The sequence below is a fragment of the Tigriopus californicus genome, chromosome 4 (assembly GCF_007210705.1).
Source record: "Tigriopus californicus strain San Diego chromosome 4, Tcal_SD_v2.1, whole genome shotgun sequence".
Taxonomy (NCBI): Eukaryota; Metazoa; Arthropoda; class Copepoda; order Harpacticoida; family Harpacticidae; genus Tigriopus; species Tigriopus californicus.
In genome coordinates, this window is record NC_081443.1 from 8,736,421 (window position 1) to 8,757,217 (window position 20,797).

Below are 20,797 nucleotides of genomic sequence, written 5' to 3' on the forward strand. Positions count from 1 at the left end.
AATGGTCCCAGGAACCTGATAAAAAGACGGATATTGGAACGAAACTAGTATTGTTTGGAATGCAGATTTAACTCGACGGGAAACCTTGAAATCCTTTCAAGCAGTCAGTCAGTGGTGCACAAGAAAATAACACCATCCCAAGTAACCAAAACGTAGTATTGTTCAATACCATAAATGCCGCCATTGGTAGGCCCCATTTCTCTCGAAAAATACGGACCTTCTTGATCTTTCCGAGCTTCTCAAGGCGAAATGTGCATCGATGTGCTTCTTTCCATGCACAGCAACAATTTATGGGCCTTAAAAGCGAATCATCTTGACTTGCTATGGGGGTAATGAAAAAGGCATACCTGAAAATAAGTGGAGAAAATTGAAGTCTCGATGGAAATAGAATTCCTCTCCAAGAAGAGATATTTCTATCCTCAGACGAGAATTCTCCCCAGAGACTCTTCAAGAGCTCGCGAGAATGAAAAGAAGGGATTATTAGTGAGGTACAAAGCGAAACACTAGAAATTCCTCGCCCTCGTTCCAAGTTCCCTACGGAGTTAAGGGTTCTAAGTCTATAAGTTGACACGCAACTATATCTAGGGTACGTCATTTGAGTCGATCGACCTTATGGAAACCTACAGGGGTCCCATGGGGGTCCTGCCAAACCGTGGATTTTTTTCAGAAAGCAAAGCCTCTAGGACCGTCTTTAAAGGCCAGAAGATCTGGTGCTTCGAGTCAAAAACCTGCCAGAGAACCATTTCAAAGTGCAACAAGATAATGTATGAATGTTTGACTCAATCCTTGAGAACAGAACCGTCCGTCGAAGTGAACCAAGCTAGGCTCTACATTTTCTGACGAGCCCAAAACGATCTTCTCGCCTTGAGATGTGTACTACAAAATGAGCGAGATCATCCTGACGTCTAGAAAAAAGGCGCCTGCATAAGGTGTGGGTACTCGCACATCTGAATAATCACACTTTCCAGGCATCTGCCAAATGAAAGATCTTTTCTTGGATATTTGTTGGCCGGATGATTGGTTCGTTCGTTCCCTCGACCTACGTCCTTAATGGTTGACAAATGGAATTTCGAACATTCCTCGCATTTTATCGTAAAATTCCCTAAAAGGCCTGCCTTCAAATCCTGCCAACCAACGACATCAATTTTGGGGGCCAGCTCGAACAACCCAGATTTCATTTAAGCAACACCTACGTTATGATCGAGAGGTTCGCTCATCTTGCTTCTATGGCACTTCTTTTTCCTTCGAATTGTGTTTTCAAGGTGAACAAATGGAGCCAATACCAAAAGAGGAGGTCAGGCCGTGTAATATTCAGGAAGCTCGAAATCTGATCATCATCATCATCATCATCGTCGTCGACATCAATGTTATCGTGGATTGATTCGAAACGAAGAAAGATCCCTTAAATCTGATCAGCCTTATGATTTATTGAATGGAAAAGGAATCAATCGTTTTTGGAAACAGAATTTCAATCGTAACGACCTTTTGAGGAGGCATGGAATGATTGCCACAACAAATGGACATTTGGCCACGGATATTCCCTCGTTTGGTCCATTTGCCCTTTGAAATCAATCATCTTGAGCTATCATTGAATAATACAGACTGGAAACGTCCACTATTAACCCGATTAAATCTTCCAACAGCTGTTTAACATGAGACTTGAGGGAGGGAGAGGGACGGACTAAAGCGACAAAAGTAAAGCGAAATAGGGAACATAACCATGGCTAAGGAAGCAGATCATCAAAGAAGGATATATTATTATCTGATCCGATCCAAAGCCGATATTTGAATGTGCACTATTTCCCAGAGGGACACAACAATTCATCAAGATTGGTGGGGGGATAAGCTCAGTTTGAAGGTGGCCATGCAATCTAAAAATATGAATCTATATTACCCCACTACTAAAAATGCAAGAAAATCCAGAAAAAAATCCAAGAAAAATGAAAGAAATCCAGGGCATTCGGAATGCATAATCTCGACTAGGAATAATACTGTACCTCAGCAAACACATTCAGTGCTGCCCTCTGTGAGTTCGAGTGAAAACTTTATTATCTAAAGAGAACTAATCGCGGTACGGAATGCTTTGCACAATGACACACATGGCCGAGTCGTTGAAGCATTCGAGCCATTCTGGAAGCCCTTCGCCAATCCAATCGCATGATTTATCTGCCTGATTGATTCATTCGATTGAAGTCGTCAAGACGGAAACGGAAGAGGAGAGCCCAAAACCGAGCATTCGCCTCCATTGATCTCGCACCCAATTCTATCATCAAATCAACTGACATCCACAGGAAAAGATCTTCATTATAATGCGGTGAATATCTCGTGGATTCCGCCCAAAGCCGTTACCAAAAATTGTTACTCGACCTCCCAAAATGACTTCCTTGGCTTCAATCAAAGTAATGCTCGTTCCGTCACGATGCATCGACACCTTCCGAGCTGCAGATAATGAGTTCATAACCGATGGATCCTCTTAATGGCTAGACAATTCTCGGCAAGGTCAGTGGATTCGATCTACTTCACTTCAAACCTTCATTCCCAACTATTAGAGCACAGGATTGCTACTGAACGAAGTACTCGTAGACAAGATCCTCCCAATCCACTACAGGATATCATCCCAAAGAACCAGGATAATGATGATCCTTTTACATCAGAGTGGATGAACCGAGTTCAGCTCTGCAACGCCTCACATCACTCATATCGCCCTTAGTTTGCTGGTTTTGGCTAGAAAACCAACCTCTGACTTTTTTTTCTCGCTAAGAAACGGCCTGTATCATCAAAATACGCTCGACTGAGTGCTTTGTGACCTCTAAGATTGGGAGGTGATCCAGGATTTCAGGACGAACCGTTGTTGGTCTTTGGACGTCGTAGATGGAAACTAACGCGTGGTTCTGCCAAAATCGTGGTAGAGCAGAAATGATTATAAGCACATGACAATTTAACCTGGTTATCATAGTCATTTCAATTTTGTTGTTGTGCGTCGTCTCGGTCTTGAGAAGCGAAGAAGTGCGATTGTGTTGAACGTCACAATCATAGGTTGACTTTGATTTGAATTGGCGTAGCAGCGATCCAAGGTTTTGAAAAGGCCAATTTTTCTCATCGCTTCCTCTTTGCATGCTTGATTCCTCTTTATGATTTCCTTCCCAACGTCCGCTCATTGCATGGTATATTCTCAAACAATTAATCGTCGGTACGTTTATCTGTTTCCATTTGACTGACGAACAAACCCGAAAGACGCCAACCAACGACCATCCATAACTTGGTGAGGAGGACCAAGAGGCACATGATGAAGAAGACGGCATGTTGGATGGATGGATAGATGGATGGATGGATGGTTGGTTGGCTGGTTGGTTGGTTGAAAGACGATGTTGATCCCTGATTGCAGGGCCAAAAAAGAACTCGCATTCGATTGTTAGGCATGGTTGTTGCAAAATGACTGAAGAGGAATCAAGCCTCTTTCCTCTCTGGTCGTTTCTCTCTGGTACGACTGCGAAAGGTAACATCAATCAAGGTTAACAGATCAAAATAAGGCTCCTTTTGTACACTCTGGAACTTTCATGTGTTATCTTCTAGATCTAGAGTGAATGTACGTACAGTGCAAGAAATGTTCGGGTGGGTTTCCTCATCGTTTTAACAATGAGACTTGCCTGAGATATTCAGAAATATCTTCACGTCCGAAGTTTCAATCGATCAAGTGGCGAAAGGAGGAAGAAAGCACAATTCGTCTTTGGTATTGGGAAATGGAATAAATCATCACTTTTTGAAGGAATTAATGCACTTGCTGGAAGATCCCAATTGCAGTTGGAGATGCATGCATTTCATGTGTTATCTTCTAGAACTAGAGTGAATGTACGTACAGTGCAAGAAATGTTCGGGTGGGTTTCCTCATCGTTTTAACAATGAGACTTGGCTGAGATATTCAGAAATATCTTCACGTCCGAAGTTTCAATCGATCAAGTGGCGAAAGGAGGAAGAAAGCACAATTCGTCTTTGGTATTGGGAAATCGAATAAATCATCACTTTTTGAAGGAATTAATGCACTTGCTGGAAGATCCCAATTGCAGTTGGAGATGCATGCATTTCAGAAGGTCAAGAAGAAACATTGCTTCTGACTCTGGCTTTCCATGACAGAAATCAGTTAGGCTGGTGTGTGATGAACACGAGTTTCACATTCACCTTCAAAAGCAAGAAAAAAGATCGACGTACCATCCAATGTTCAAGCACTTCACGACACACCTATTATGATTCCATTAACCTACCAACCAACCATCAGCAACCAACCAACCAACCATTGTGTGCTCCGCATCTCAATGCTACTGGATTCACGTTTTGGTTTGCGGGGAAAAAAGTCAATCATGATCTAAAAAGTCTTGAACTAAATGATTAATTTGTAATGACTGGCGTGTCATGCGGAATCGGTCTTGAGATCTTGTCATTGTCGGATCTGGCTTTTATGTATGTCGTACTAAGTACTGTACAGTGCGTGCAGTACTGCAAAATGAACACGTAGGAATACGTTGGGGTCCTCTTTTTGTGATTCATTTGGCGCAGGATAAGACGCAGAATTCATTCGTGCAATCCCAAATTCATGAGATCATCCTCATCATAATAACGACTTTGTCATCTCCGCCAGAGACTCTTTCCACTTCATCATGGCGTTATTCACCGGGTGTTTCGAGGATGCTCGCCGTCCATTGTTGAAGAGATCCTATCGAGTGTAGTCACCCGGTTGGTTCTCTGGCAACGCAGGATGGGATTGGGCCTTTTGAAAGAGAATTTCGTCGCGGCCTTGATGACACATTTTTGTCTTGTGATTGGATAAATGAGCCAAAAGGAATCATCAACGTCACCCTTGCCCAAAGCAAACACAAGAATTCTTTCCACTAATCTATTCTCAAGGAAGTTCCCTCTCAAAAGACGATTGATCGGGGACTTCGCACCAAAAGACACACGCTATTTGAAACAACGATCATTGAATCTATTCTGGGGGCTGAGTATTCAAAATGAAACAAATGATTTATCCCGTCCATAGCTTGAGCAAGCTAGCCCCTTTTTACGAGCTCTCGCCAAATTGATGAAAAATACGAGTCCATTTTTCATTGCCAGTCCAAGGGTGTGTGGCGTCCATGTGTGTCTTTGAAGCATTGAAATACCTTCCGAGTAATCCAGCAACAGAGTCCATCGTGGACATTTCGACACGTGTAATTGGTTTTGAATCAATTCCATTCCACTTAAGGACAAGTCGCCAATTCTCAGAATGACATTGAATGCGATTGCTTGTGTTGACAAATCCCTCTCAAAATGGACCTTGCCAGCTCCGACACATCGTAATTGCTCAAGTTCATTCACAAGGCATTCAATTTTGACCTTCTGGCGAGTGAAAGCAAACAAAATGTTTTATCTCAATTTCATGCTTTCGAGAAAATGACCTTCAGAATCGCTCTGAGGGAGATGCATGCTTTTACTTACAATACACTTGCAGGCTGGGCTAAGGCGCACGTCTTAGTCGTTTCTGTGTTCACTCTTAAATAACAACATCTATCACTTGGAAACACTTGTAGGTGAAACATTCTGCCACAGGCTCTTCTTTTCACCCCAGGTTTTTTTTCTCTCTCCCCCTCTCTCTCTCTCTCTTCCCTCCCTTGCTTCGTTACGTTCTCTCTACTTCACATGTATGAATGAGCCACAAGTGTACCTCAACTCAGCCTTCTATAGCAAGTTATCCAAATCTGGAGTAGCAAATTCCATGCCGCCTGAAACCTGAATCGAGTGTCATATAAAACAACATTTAGGATCCTTTGAGGGAAAAAGGACTCAAAAGGCCATTAACTTGCATCAAAGTGTGTCTACCTAATTTCTCTTGTGTCAGCGATCCTGCTTTGAAATGGCTCAAATTCATTTGAGAGCTCAGTCATTGAACCAAGGCTGCCTCAAACGAAGCGATTATGACACGTTTCCCTCGGAATATAATGGGAACCACACGTCAAGCCTAACAGGTAAGACTCCTTCAGTAGCCTTTAAAACAAGAAACATGTATCTGAGATGTGGTTCGAGTGGCACAGTGACCAAGATGGGATTCTCTTCTGGTTCCAGAGTGACAGACAGAGATCGCATTAAGACCCTTGACACAGAAGAAGCGTCAAAGTCATTACCGGTCCAAGAAGATGTCAGATGGAACCTTGGACCAATCAAGTCGTCGCCACGTGCCTTGGAGACACTTCCTCAAGTCCAAGATGATGTCTGCAGAATCGGGAGGAAATTTCGGATTTGGAACACGATCACAATCAATGGACGGGAGTTTTTTCAAAGAAGACCTTAGACGGTCTTCATTAACGCCCGAAGTGCTCAAGGTACAGGAGCACTGATCAGTTGGGAGTCAATGCTTTTCTTTAACAAGACCAGCTGAGGCCTAGTGGTTTTGATGCTTTATCTTATTTATCTATTTCGGGGGGGGGGGGGGGGACTTTGCAAAATGGGAACCGATCCCATTCTGTTCCATCATGACTTTTGAACATGAACTAGCGATCAAGTGAGTGAGTGAAACAGCCTTCAATGAGGCCCAGCATGCATGCATGCATGTTTGCATCCTCACATCAAAAATCTCATTCTTTTGATGCGGAGCATTTTTTTTCAAGTGTCGTAATGCAGATATCTTAAGTTTTGATTAGTTCCACTCTACGTTCTGCAGCATCGCATGTTCCAAGAGCCTTCTTCCACGGCTACTCCGTAAATCGAGAGCCTTGGAACAGTTTTGTGAACGATTATTTTCGCAGAGAGCAAAGTTTTCTTTCAATTCACAGAAAGAGAGAGCTTGATGTGGAACGAAAGTTGAGCCTTTTCGAAGGCACATGGGTCCTCCAGATCTCTCTTATCGCTAAGTTGGTTACCTCTGAAAGCCGATCTAGCAATGCATTAAATGAAACCTTAAGCCTCCATGAAAAGCCGAAACGTAACTAATTTCATATTTGTCTTGAAATGATTTTCTTTTGTAAGCTTCCCTCTTTTCTTCCATCTCATTTTCAACTATTTGTTCTAGACGGGTATGGATTGTTTGGCCAATTCTCAAAGTGATATTACACAATCGAAATTTGGAATGGAGTCTATTATTGAGCGGGAGCGCAGACTCATTCGCGATTACGAACTGAGAGAACGAAGCTCTTCCACACCGGATTGTTCACTGGGCATGGATTTCGAAGGTCATCCTTTGGCCCAACGAGATCAAAAACGACATCGAAGTTTAAGGTGAGTAGTTCGTTATCTGACTCAAACAAGATGAGCATTGAGCAAACGCCGGAGAAAAGCTTTATTTGAGGGCTTTTCTTTGCCTGGCAATGATCTCCAAGTTCCAATTCGACGTTCCCTAGAGTCTGAGCTTTGTGACGATGACAAGTCCTTGGCTTCATTTGAGCAGGATTTGCTTGGCTTTTTTCTCCTTTTCCCATCTCTTTTTTTTGCTCAGAATTGGCGCCAATTTCCGTCGTTGGTTGATCCTTCGTCTGGAGACTGGCAAAAATCGGAAACGGGCCATGGAGGATGTCAAGAAGGCTCACAAAGCTATGAGTACTGCTGAGGACATGCTCTTACAAATGGAAAAGGCCCTTGATCAAGAGGAAGAGTTCTTACATCAAAGGGCGGATCAACTTCGGCGACAAAGTGTCGAGCTTTTCAAGGTAAAAGGAGGCGAATGAAAACAAAAGTCAAATAGAAGCCTTCTTTTTTCATGGCAAATCATTAGAAACTCAGTCTAGTCACTATTCGACGAACGGTTATCAATTCTTAAATAACTTGAAATACGATTTTCCAGGTGGTGAAGCAGCCTTCATCGGGCAATGATTACGCATATGATAACAGGGCCGTCGAGGATTTAACTGATTCAGATGAGGACAATACCGATTTCATTACTGAAACCTCGGAGGTTAAAGTGGACCAAGACGAGGATTCCTCGTCGTTGAGCGTATTCAACTTGAACCTTGGCTCTCCTGAATACTTTCATCAAAATGCGGATGGATTCCTCGAGCACCTGGAGACCCCAACCGAGCAGAGGACATTCGATTATCTTATCGAGGATTCTTCCACCTTTTCCAATGATAAGGAGGAATGTCATACAAAACTATAAGCCTCTGATCAAAGATGGAATAAATCGAAGAAGACAAAAAAAACTTGCATGCCGTGAACCACGTCAATCTTTATTCAAAGCGGGTGGTCCATTCTCGTTTGTCCTCTCCCTATGATGAATCAGTGAACTGTTTAGGTGGATAAAGACCCGCCCCTCTCCGTCTATTGCCTGTAGATATCATACTCTCTATGTAATACATCCTCTCTTAATTTTTCCACAAGTAAACTAAGTTGATATCAACCTTTAAAAACAATTCATTGAAACGAGTGACAACCGATAGGGACCCATAAGATGACTATGAAATGATCGAATTCAATTTAACCTCATACCTATACCCGTACTGCTCCCAAAATTCAGGCCTCAACCCCTTATCCCAGCTGGCTATCCACAAACTGGGATCTGGATCTGGGAACCCAGACAAGAGATCCATTAATTCCATTGGACAAGAGCTCCCTTCTTTGCCAGTTCCAAAGGTAATGCTTTCAAAACATCAGTGATCAATGTCCAGTTCCTCCATTTGTATCCATCGGAGATCGAAGGAACGGTTTTAGGTCATGATACTCACCTTAGTGAGAATGGGTCGAATCAGGATGGGCAAGACCAAGGAGGCGGTAGGCGGCATCCCGGTGGTTCCCGAGGATGCGGACACGGGCATGGGATGCACACTTAGACCAGATGACATTATGAAGTTGGAGAGTCGGTCTACTTAATGGTTCACTCACTTAATCCAGGGACAAAATCAGGCTCAACACTGGAACGATTTCACCTTGACAGTTAAACAACCAAGTGCCTTTGGTAGTGACAGTCTAAAGTATAAGAGTACAGGCCAGTACGGGAATAGAGATTAGATGGATCAGGCTCGAGCTGCTGTGCTTCATGTGAATCAGAAGCACATAGGCCTAGTGGTGGGCCAGTAGGCCATGCAGGGGTGAGATCGGAAGAGTAATAGGAGCAATAGGCTTGTGACGTCTTGAAGTCAACACAAGACATGTACAGAGATCACTTTTTAACCAAGACATTACTCAGAGGTTGCGAGGCTGGTGCAAACAAAGCGTGGGCCTTGAACGACGAACCTCGCTCTGAACAGGAAAAAGGGATAGGCGAGGGATTTCTGTAGAGAGGGGGATATGTAAATCAACGAAAATATTTATTCATTCAACTCAAATCGATTAACCCAAAGATTAACCTGCCGTAATTTGAACCGGCACATCCCATCTTATTACATTGTAGCTTGCACTCATCAACAAAATCATTGAACTGTATAACATTAATCTGGTGTAAAAAAATGTATATAAGTCTGATAGAGCCCAATAATTGATTCAAACACACGCACTTTATTGACATTTCTGACCTCATTTAGTCTAATGCTCCTCGAACATCATTTTCCCTTCTTAAAGCTGTATTATTGAGAATGGAATTAACCTGCCCACTAATTCTGATGATGCTGAGTCCTTGGCAGTATATCTTCAGTTATCTCATGGGGCATTAAAAGATTAACTTATTCATGTGGCCAAGAAGTCCAGCGCATAAGAATTCTTTGGCGCAACATTTCTTCGAGTGAATTTATACAACCTCAGATTCTATTTTCTTTAAAAAATGACACCAGGGACGTGCAGGTGGAAGAGGAGGAGTCGAGCCATGAGCAAAGATGGGGATCAGGGTAGGTTTGTTGCTTGGGTTGCAATTGATTGCGAAGCAATTGTTTTAAGGCCCATTTCATTCTTCCTTATAATGTAACTTATTATTCAATCCATGAGTTTCTGTTCTTAACTTCATTACTTATCATTAGGCATGCGTTTTATTAATTTTAAGTGAGCAAAAGATCTAGGCCAGTTGCTTTTGTACACAATATAGTGGTTTCCAATATTTGTCATGAATTAGGAAGTTTCATTAAACTACCTAACGTATCACTCCCCAAGATTATGCAATGATCCATTAACAACAGATCTATTCCAGGGAAAATATTATTCACGAAAACCATGGACTTCATCCTAGCTTTCAAACAAGACTATCGGATCGATCATCTTAGGATCCTTGAACTCCTTTCATCACTGGCAAGACTGAAAAGAAAAACATGAAATATGTAATAATTGTTACAGTTATAATGTTAAAAGGCAATAGAATCAGCTCAGCTCATCCTAGGGCCACTGATAGATGATAAAGAATCTTCAAAAATTCATCTCAATTCAGTGGCCAGCTCCGTCTAGTCAACGAGCGTGTGGTGCTTGAAGCAGAGACATTTTGAAGACCAGGAATTCTTTTTTTTAATGAAATGTGCACCTAGGCGCCCGTGCTTTAATTCAAAACTATAACATTCATGATTCAGGACGTGCCTGAGCAAAAACAAGTAGAAAAACAAGCAACGACCCAAACTAGTCCCAGCCGTCTAACACTGCCCAAATGGCTCATGAAAAGCTTTTCACCGCTCGTGTTAACAACATAACGGATACACATAACCTTCAAAATCCTTCCTTATTGGTAAGTAAATCTAATCTACATTGAGCTACAAGAATCAAGTCTAAATTCATGGCTCGAGCTTTTCTTCTCCATGTTGTTGTTGAGCGCAATATAGTCCCAGAATTTGAACAACCTCGAGCTATCTTTCCGTAATCCAATCAGAATCCAGAAAGCCCTTCCAAACCAAGCAGTTCCCAAGTTTCAAAGGCTGTCTGACTTTCTCCCTGGTCTTGTCATTACGCTGTGTGGGTGGGAGGTCACTTTCCAAAACGTTGAATTGACGGGTAACCTGAGTACTTTGTGTTACTTCGTTTTCTTAGGATATTTCTGCAGATTGGCCAATATGCGCCCGCGGGTTCTTCACCGACGTCACTTTCGTGGGAGTGGAGCCCAATCCACGGCCACGCCTTCATCCTCCTCCAATGGACCAGCTTCATCCAATGGCAATGCTAAACCCGGTCAGACTCGTGGGTAAGTCCAGGTCTGATCTACATTATGCGAATTAAGTTTATCAAAAAAATGGAGGGTTCATGAAAGTGTGATCCTAGAGTCTTTTTAGAGCAGAATGCGTATTAGAGAAAATGGTTTGATTGTGAAGATGAATGTAAGATTATCTTCCAGGTTTTGTAACACCTCAGGAATTTGGGACAATCAATCTGATTTTATTGTTGTTCAATTTCTGCGAATGTCCTGTATTGCCAATATACCTATATTTGGGCTCAAATTAGATTTTACTCCCTACACGTACTCAAAATAAACGTATAAGAAGTATCCTGCACTTAATCTTGTTCGAGTGGAAGCGCAATTTTAATAGAAAAGAGTTATCTAGCCATGATCTTGATTTTCTTTGTAGAGACTCCGCCGGTCCGATGCCTGGTTTCGCCACCTATCAAGCGGCAATGCACAGCAACCCGTCTGTGTTTGCGGCTTTGAATAACAACCCCATCAACTATCCGTTGCCCTCTTTGCCCGCAGACGGTCAAGTCGTGTTTGAGCTCATTATCTTTGCCTACTCGATGGTAGCCATGCTTTTACAACATCTTCACTTGTATCGAAGTGTTTTCTGGCTTCCCCATTCTTACAACACAGAGGCCGTGGTAAGTGATGAATAGAATGCTTTCCGTATCAGACACTGTTGGAGATGCATAACTGATGGTATTGGAAATTTGCAATTGAATGACGAAGGCGACATTGCCTTGCATGAGGATGTAGAAAGAGGTTTCGCAAACGAGAGAGGTTTGAGGGAATGGGGTAGAATAATACTTTCAAATCCAATATCAACAGAAATGAAAGTGTTACGTATGGTTTCCAATATATATTTTCTTCAAGCTGTGTTCTGTCTGTGAGTATCAGATGAAAAAAAAATCAACAAGGTGACAATTATAGTCAATATATTGGGTTTTAAACGTGTTTTCTGATAATATTATTGTCTACAAGCGTATTACTGAAGAATAACTATTCACTTTGATGAAAAGTCAGTACATCACGCTAAAGTAAACTGAAAAAAATAATAAGTCCATACAATCTTACAACTTACCAAACAAAACCCATTTCAACCCCGACTCGGTTTTATCGCTTTCTCTGAACGGAGCTTGTATGAAAATGACCTAACTAATCGGTCTAAACGCACTCGAAGTACATGAGATGTGCTGTCTTTCTTGAAGTATTCTAGTTTTCTACTCAATGAATTTTATGATGAAAACTTTGAAATATATGAGATGCAATGAACCTTTTGTCATATACATGTGTGACAAAAATTGTAGCTAAAGTTTCAGTACCGAAAGCTTGATTAGGTCCTTGATTGTTATGTTAAGCACCTATTGCAAAAGCATTTGAACACAGGTGAAAGTCAAGCCAAGTTGTTCTAAAAACGCACGGTATAATTACCATATTTTTAATACTACTCTCAAATTTGCTTACGTGAAGTGAGAGGGTGGTCAATTTTACAATTTGACAGAAAATCTAAAACAGCATGAATTTTATTTGAATGCAAAATTGAGATCACTGCCCCTGTCATGACCAAGAAATTGAATGTTCAATTAATTGGCTACCCTTTTGTATCACTGAACTCTCACATTAGATCAAAGCAACTCATTTTATAATCATCAGATGAATACTTGTTAAATGCTAGCCCGGTTTCTGAATTAAGATCTTTGTTAGTCAAATATAATGAGGACCAATCTCGCACTTCACTTATCAGGAAACCCTTAAAGGAAACTGCGTACACTCTGCAAATAGTCTCAATAACGAATTGACCCTAGAAGTAAATGCATATCAATTCATCCAATTTCATGCTTGGTGTTCAAAACCATCGATCCAATTAGGAGTTCGCCTCTGACGGCTATTGTCTCAAAACCCTTAGACTTGAACAACGAAACCGCGAGTTAAAAAAAAGCGAAGAAAATGAGTTGAATGAAAACAAATATATCGACTGTAAGAAGCATTTGACATTGCCATTTTGGCAACACATTTCGATGTTAGGGATTTTAGCACCATTTTCTTCTTGAATCATGTGACATCCTACTTCAGGTGAACTTGTTTAACATTTGCCCTATCTGCTGTGTACTATTTGCTCTGATTTCATTGGACCCATGTTAATTTATTTCAGTCTTGTAAAGTAATTCGTACTTAGGAACTCGAAACATGTTTCACTTGTTTCAAAATTCTTGTAATTCCATTTTTGATTTTTTTTAACGCAAATGCCTCGGCTGTTTTGTGGCTTCATTACGTGGTTGGAGCAGATACATATTTAGAGGGGAATCGTTCATTGGATTATGACAATTAAATTTCAAGCTATTGCTTGCACTCATTAAAATTCAAAAGTAGGCTTAAGTCGTACTTATGTTTATGATTCACAAGCATCATGAACCATGTTGAGTTGAAGATTGTGCGAACTCCGAAATGCTCGCAATCTAGAACAGAGCATCTAATCAAAGGTATTTGTAGACCTAAAACATCAGGATTTCCGTCGTTTTGAGATTTATGACCGCTCCTAACAATTATTTTAGTCATTGTGAAAGCTTTATATCCATAAGATATGAAATGGCAATTGAAAAACTTTTGGAACTAAAATTTTTACTTTCTAGGGAGAAAAGTGATTCGGAGCTTTCTAGACATTGTGATTTGGAACTGACACCAATTTGAATTCGAATAGACTTAGCTTTTTGCAGTCTTGTTTGATAAAATTACGTGACTTGCATCATGTTGTCAATCAAATCTTTGAATGATAAAACATTTGCCATGGTCGATTCATTCATGATATTATTCGATATCGGAGAGATATTTAAAGCTGCATGAAGACGAAATCTTTAAGCCGATTCTAATTCAAAGGAACTCTTTGTTGAGTGTACACGGTCCATTGAGGGGTTATCTTACCAAACTCTATGATAATCATTCCAAAACATGCATTTCACTAAGATATGTGCTTCTATAAAGTACACGATTATATCAGCAATGGAAAATCAAAGTTCTAAACTAAGTTCTCGGATCCTTTGAACGAGGGGAGTTTGAAATAGGTCGCAAATTCATGTCAAGCCTACGTGCAAGGGTTTTTAGATTATCTTTTTAAGGAAATCCAAGAAATATTATTGCACAATCAGCACAGTTTGGTCACAACAACCAGCCATGACACAAATCCAATCATTCTGACATTGTCCTGCTAAGTTTAAATTCAGTTCTTCAGCTTTGGGGTTGAGTCTTGAGTCTCAGCAACAAAGGTTGAGGAGGAAGATTGAGCTGGGTCCAATATCAAATATTTAACGAAGTCACTATTTCTGATGTATGCTCAACTCTAATGAAATAGGGTTTTTGGGTGTAAGAGTGTCCATCCTCTAATGCGGAGGGGTTGATTATTTTAAGTTAAAAAATTAAAGAAATACCTTATCCTAATTCATTCAGGAATTCGACAATAACAATGGTTTTGAAACTTTGGGGTTCGAACGATCATGCACAATTTGACAACAAACAATCTTGATCTTTTGCTGGTTTAAATCTACTCCCGTTGTGTTATTTGATAGATTTGTATCTAATTTACCTATTCCATCACAACTCCCCGGTCTGGTGGATCATAGTGTTTTCGGCCATGCGTTCTGATAGCCTCTTGGTTTCATTTCAACCAAGACTAGTCATTTGATCAATGTCAATTGTAAAACTGCCCTCTGATGATATTCATTGACATGATTTCAACCAACATAGCTACTCTTTGCATTTCCAATCACTAAAATAAGTTGTGGTATAAAGCAAAGCCCAGGATTACAAAGTGCCACATTCTGGCGCTGCATGCACCCAATACAAAAGAGCTACTGAAAGTATTTCCAGATGACTGGCGGAAAAAACCAACTGATATAACATTGAATTACGTTTTTCTATTGTTGTTGTGAAAGCGTAAGCCTTTTTACGAAGTAGCGCAAAGTGTCCCATCACAATGTTTCCTCGAAACAGGAGGGCAAAAAGCGAAACCCATGCAAAAGCTCTAGGGCTGAATTGGCACACTTTCAAAGTGAAGCTAAATGACCGAGAGAATATCGCTTGCTAAATTGGATCTTGAGGTAAGCCAAATTTATTAATGCTCAGTTGATATTTTGGAGCATCAAATTGATTATGAAATTTACATTTGGTTTTGTCCTTTTTGAACGAAGTTACACATTGATTCCGAATCCTCATTATACTCGTATATGTATTTCTAAAGCTTTTGAATAAAGAGGTGCGTTATTTGTATCCAGTAGCATATTTTGAGTAAGACTTCGACAAGATTCTCATCAAAATTCCTAATCAAGCCAACGTATATTATTCAAGGTCTGCCCAGAACCACCAATTCTGATTCGTTGCTGGATCAGATATTATATGAATATAAAACTAAGAAAGATTCTAAAAGAATCATGTTGAAATACTGGGAATACAATTCCCAGTAACGGTAAGGAAGTCGGCAAAAAATCATTGAAATAGAAAATTTTCCCTTCAACAAACGATTCCAAATATTGAATCACGTATTGCTAAGGTCTATGAAGTCTTATGTGAAATTGCTCTAAGACACGTGAGTAGCAAACAGGTCAACTTGCTAACGAGAAAGGAAAAATCACTTTGTTTTTTCGTGCCTTGTGAAACCAGTAACATGGTCAAGTGTGATTAATGTAAATATTCTTAATTTGTTTTTAAGAAACTCGGACACATTTGACTGGGGATAAATTTTCCTGATTGTCTGATCGTATCGGTATTTGTTTTTGAAAATGTCAAAGAACTTTGAAACTCAAATTTAACTTGAAAATGGTGTGTTGGGCAACTCTTTACTTTCATGTTATTGAGATGTAAAGCTTTTATAATATCTAAAGAAAAGTCTGCTAGGCTGGCCACAATTCTGAAAAGGGCGAAAACTACACCACACCGTGCTGAACCGAGTAAAAGTACGCTTGGTGTACTCCTCATCCTTATTCCTGAGCGAGGTGCGTTTCCGACTACTTGTAGCGTTCATACTTCTCTTCGAAAGACAACAGCTGAAAAATCTGGCCTTTAGATTTTCAAGAGAAACCTTCCTTTCTCGTGCATGCGTTGCTTCTCTATCGTGCCTTTTTTAGCTATTGGTTACGTGCACTTCAAAGACCCCACTCCTTGAAAATGAGGGTGGTTTCCATACACAGTGATTGAATTTTTTTGAATTTGTCTTTCCATCGAAATTGTGCGTAATTCGAGCTGCCTTGCCCTCGTCATGTTTGAAGGCCCTCGGTATTTATAATGTACGAACCAAGAAGCTTTTTGGGTTGGAAGCTCCAGCCTTGTTGTATACATTTATGTTCCAAGGCAACGTGTGCTCTTGAGTGGGAAAAGGCTCGCAAAGATTGGCTCGGTCCGTAAAGACCTTCGAGGAACCGAACGAGAAGGCTTTCTTCGTTCTTTTAGGCTGCTTTTTGAATGTACTATTCTTTGCTTTTGGGGAGCTGAGTATTTTCGTTGCCTTACAAAAGCGCTTGTAAGATACGTTCCGTAAGATATCAAACGAGTTAGAAATGCGAAAACATTTCTCTAGCGTTTGATCATAGATCCTCCAAAGAGTACAAAATATATCCGACAAATGCAGTTCCATTGAACCAAAGTAATGGCACATAATAGACAGAATTGTATTCTGCAAAAAAATTCGGTCATGTTTATTCTGTCTGAATTCTATAATATTAAACACACTTGGCATGAAAGGACGGAGAGTTCTTTTACAAGTGCTGACATATCGTTTTGGTTTGAAGCTCTTTCGAAGCATCATACAAATTTGATGCAGCCATGTTTGGACAGCTTTATAACTCTACATGCCGATTATGAGTTGGTGAAAACAATTATTAGGCACTTCGACCAAGATAAATCGACCCAAGACAACTCGACCCTGGGGCTTACTCAACCTGGCAGATAACGTGGTTGTTGGTTGTTAACTGTTTCAAGTTGTTTGTTGGGTTGGCTTGCTCTCTAATCTCTTTTTCTCTCTAACTCTTGTCATTCACAGGGTGTCCGTTTCTAAATCACAAAGTCTGCATTTTAATTTCATCAAAACTTTGTTACTAGAGCTCTTTGTGATATTGTAACAAGTTCAAATTTAATGGACGGATAAACAACAGCACTTTCCAATTATTTCCAAAACATTTCAAAGCTCTAGTAAAGTATGGTAGCCATTCAAATACAGTACTATATTTGACTTCTTGCTTCAGAGCATCATCTGCTCTTTTGAACATAGTTCCTGCGAGATGGCAACCTCGTATAGATTTCGAAAAGTCATATGTCCTTCAAGTAATCAAAAGACAGTTGGGGCACTTGAAATTTCGATGGCTGGTGTCAGGGTGTCTGGAGCAAGTACTGCGATCACTGCATGGGCAGGAAAATTCATGTCTCTCACGGAGATCACTAGTTTTTATTCCTGAGGAAACCTACATACTTGCTTTTTTAGAAATCAACTTCAGTCATTGTCATTCGTTGAAAGCGCTCTGTGGGTTGCTGTTTGTGGGGTTTTGTTTGATAAAATATGGTCATTCAATAGTTCCAGTGTGTTGTAGGATCATATATATGTCTTAGGTAAGAAATGTCAGGCATTATACTGAATTTTCTACGGCACACGTGCGTCAGGACAGAGAGACCTTTAACTAGAGTGGTGGACATCAGCGGAGCTAGGCCGATTTTTCTTTTTGTCACAGCTCTTTGACCGAGTCATAAATGGAAACAAGCAGTAAGGTACTGGCATTTGAGACCAAACTGCACATCTTTCGTTACATTTATACTTACCTATTCTTAAAACACTAGACTTTTTCATAGATCAATCAGAAACTTTCGAAATTTTCATTTAAAGTAAGATAACTCAATATATTTTATCATGAAAAACACGATTTTTTTTCTTTTGCATCGCTTTGCCATAATGTATAGTAGTATCCCTTGTGACTTTAGGTCGCTCAAATATTGTTATTACAAAGTGTCCCAGCTTCGCCAATTGCCATGTCCAATCCTCCTGTCAAAAAGTATCCTTGGTCAGGGGTACCAATTTCTTATCAAAACAGTGAAAATACATTTTTTCTACTAAATTTGTACTAAAATACTGATCTAATGACAAATAATCTCGGAATAAAGATTTAAGAAATTTAGGCGCCCACACAAAATCAGCCAAAGGAAGCCTAAAAATGCATGCCTCGAAATGTGAAAACGGGCGCAAGATGAAAGAGATGCAAATATAGGTCCAGCATGCAAAAAGATAGAAATAAGGGCCCAGGATGTAAATAACAAGTTTGAGAACATTAATAGTGACTATGTTGGCTGATAATAGGCCTCTATCAGCATGGCATCTAAAATCACAATTAAGATTAACAAAAATGGACGCCCAAATCCATTAACAAGGACAAAACAGCCACCAATTATGCAAAGAGGGCTATGGGCTAAAATTTCAATTGCTTATGAAATATTCTTATCCCGGAAGTACGAATTTAGAATCTATTACATCTCTATAGCCTTTTAAGCATGGGCGCCTTTTTGATGGAGCTCCAAATTTGGCAGAGTTCCCTTTGTTAAAATAGTGCTTTACGTCGTTATAGCCTCCACTCTACTAAATTCAATCTGTATTGAAGACTTTTCCCAGGTGTAAGAATTTGGTCATCGTACCAAGACCCTGAAAATGTCAAGCCGACAAGTTTACAGGTTCATTCTCCTAAAATTCATTCATTTTTTCGGTGCAGCTGCATGGCTACAACCCCCATCAGAGTGAACTAACCTCGATGACAAGTGCGATTGACCATGCGTTTTGAAATTCAATCCAGAAATGCTCTCACTCATAGGATTTTTAGGATCTTGAGTGGTTGAATAAATGATCAAAGCGACGATATGTATTGGCTAGACAAAATTTGACAAGCTTTTCCATACAAGGTTAAAAATAAGGTCTTAGATTAATGCTACGCACCCACCAACGACTTCAAAATGATGAAATACTACACGTTTGTCAGGGATCCAACGCAATATGTAGTACATACGTAAGGTCGTATTAAACGTAGGGATCAAAAGGTCAATGAGCCGACACCTCGAAAGCTTGACTTATTTTTTGTGTAAAAAATGTAAAACGTAAAAGAAGTCTTCATCTGTTCAACCTTTGATTTTGTTGTTTGGCTCTGTAAAATGAAGTTTTTGGTATCCAATTGATTCATTATGTTTTTCAAAACAGAAAAGAGATACAAGTTTTGAAATGTTCATTAATGCTTGTCGGAAAGTGGAATATTTTAAACTTATATGACGCATGTTAGGATGATAGCATAGATGCACGCTGAACATGGATCTTTGGCTTGCATCGTCACTCTTTGACTTCAAAAAGTTTTTTTCCCATGGTCGTGATGAAAAAGATTGGGTGTCTTTTCATTTCTTCCTTAACTTTTCACTCTCAATCAAGTTTTGCCCTTTTTACACTGTTTATTGACTGCAGAGATCCGTCAGTGGAATTTACCAAAAACTTAACAAGAACACAACGAATAGATGGATAAATAAATAGAGGCGATTGAAATGGTTTTGATGGGTTTGGTTTTTCTAAATTTGGGTCAGATGGGTCAGTCAGATGGACTTGACTGATTGGTGATTGAGGAAGAATGATTTTTAACGTTCAAGTGACTGAATTGAACTCAATTATGAAAAAAAAGTTTACAAAGGCTACAAGATGTATTCAATTTTTATAATTTATACCAATGAAACACGCAATGTGTATTAAAGGTATATTTATCCATTGAGCCTACTCTCAACTGTATTCCAAACTCGACACATCTTGACCACTTTGGTCCAAGTGTTAACGATTATTTCATAGAAATCATAGCCAGCCATCGTAAAAGAGCTCTGACACTTGCTCTGAATCCGATTAAACTAGTATCCGATTAAATCCGATTTATTTCACATCCAAATTCATTGATCAAGAATGGGGAAAAACGAATGAAATGCGATTTATAGATATGCATGTTGAAGTAACAAAGAGATCCATCCATTAAACAGTTGGGTAGAGCAGATTAAGATCATCCAATAGGCTGAAGAAGCTGTCTACTTCCTCCATGCGAATAGGGACTTGGCATTGGGATTGGATGAGGTTCAAACCAGAGAGGAAGGCAGTTCTCACCTGCCATCCCGAAGTCAGTCGGGTCGATGGATGCACGTAGAACGGAATGAGATTCGCCAAGAGGGCCAAGTTCTGATGGGACAGACTTTGACGCATCAATTGGATCATGGTGAGCAAGTACTGCCGCTCGTAGTCGACATTATTGTTGAGGAACTCTGTCGAGGAACAAAAATATTCAAAGGACATGGCCGAAAGCTCGGGAAACTTGGATACATTCCCATCTGAACCCACTAGATGGCAAAGCTGCTCGAAGCGCGTCCTCGAGTTCTGGACCTTGGCCATGATCAGTTGAATGAAGAGTGGAATATTTTGTTTCAGCAATATCTCTTGGTCCGACTGAGGTAGTATTGAGAACAGCTTATTGGCGCGGATATACGAAGTGTAGCGCACAATCAGTGAGCTCACGATCTCGTTAAGGTCGGTCTTGTTCAGTGCTGGTCCCTGGCTCAGGATGGTTCCATCGGATGAAAACATTTTAGAAATCACCGCCACATATAAGTCTGGATTGAACATGGCAGATTTGTATTGGGAGATCACCTCGTCTCGGGAATCCGTCTGATGGTACCGTCGCTTTTTGGGATGAACACATCTGACGTCCCAGGTCTGATTGGTTTGTGGCGTTGGTA

The 20,797-nt window shown here is 40.3% G+C and overlaps 3 protein-coding genes across 3 annotated transcripts in view; 2 read left to right on the top strand and 1 right to left on the bottom strand.

Moving 5' to 3' along the window:
• LOC131878790 (programmed cell death protein 10-like) overlaps positions 1–9,054 on the bottom strand; it is a 36,944-nt gene extending 27,890 nt beyond the window's left edge. Inside the window, exon 1 of the mRNA XM_059224913.1 lies at positions 8,682–9,054. Within this exon, the coding sequence (XP_059080896.1) occupies positions 8,682–8,798 (117 nt within the window). The 5' untranslated portion in view covers positions 8,799–9,054. The remainder of the gene's footprint in view (positions 1–8,681) is intronic.
• LOC131878795 (uncharacterized) lies at positions 5,455–8,482 on the top strand. The gene is made up of 5 exons (XM_059224919.1): positions 5,455–5,996; positions 6,094–6,350; positions 7,037–7,242; positions 7,460–7,670; positions 7,805–8,482. Exons 2-5 carry the CDS (start codon positions 6,165–6,167, stop codon positions 8,114–8,116), a joined length of 915 nt encoding a protein of 304 aa, XP_059080902.1. The 5' UTR covers positions 5,455–5,996; positions 6,094–6,164; the 3' UTR covers positions 8,117–8,482.
• A 1,613-nt stretch (positions 9,055–10,667) lies between the features above and the next one.
• LOC131878953 (transmembrane protein 39A-A-like) overlaps positions 10,668–20,797 on the top strand; it is a 17,285-nt gene continuing 7,155 nt past the window's right edge. The window contains 3 exon segments of the mRNA XM_059225118.1: positions 10,668–10,818; positions 10,894–11,044; positions 11,427–11,670. Of these exon segments, the coding sequence (XP_059081101.1) occupies positions 10,917–11,044; positions 11,427–11,670 (372 nt within the window). The 5' untranslated portion in view covers positions 10,668–10,818; positions 10,894–10,916.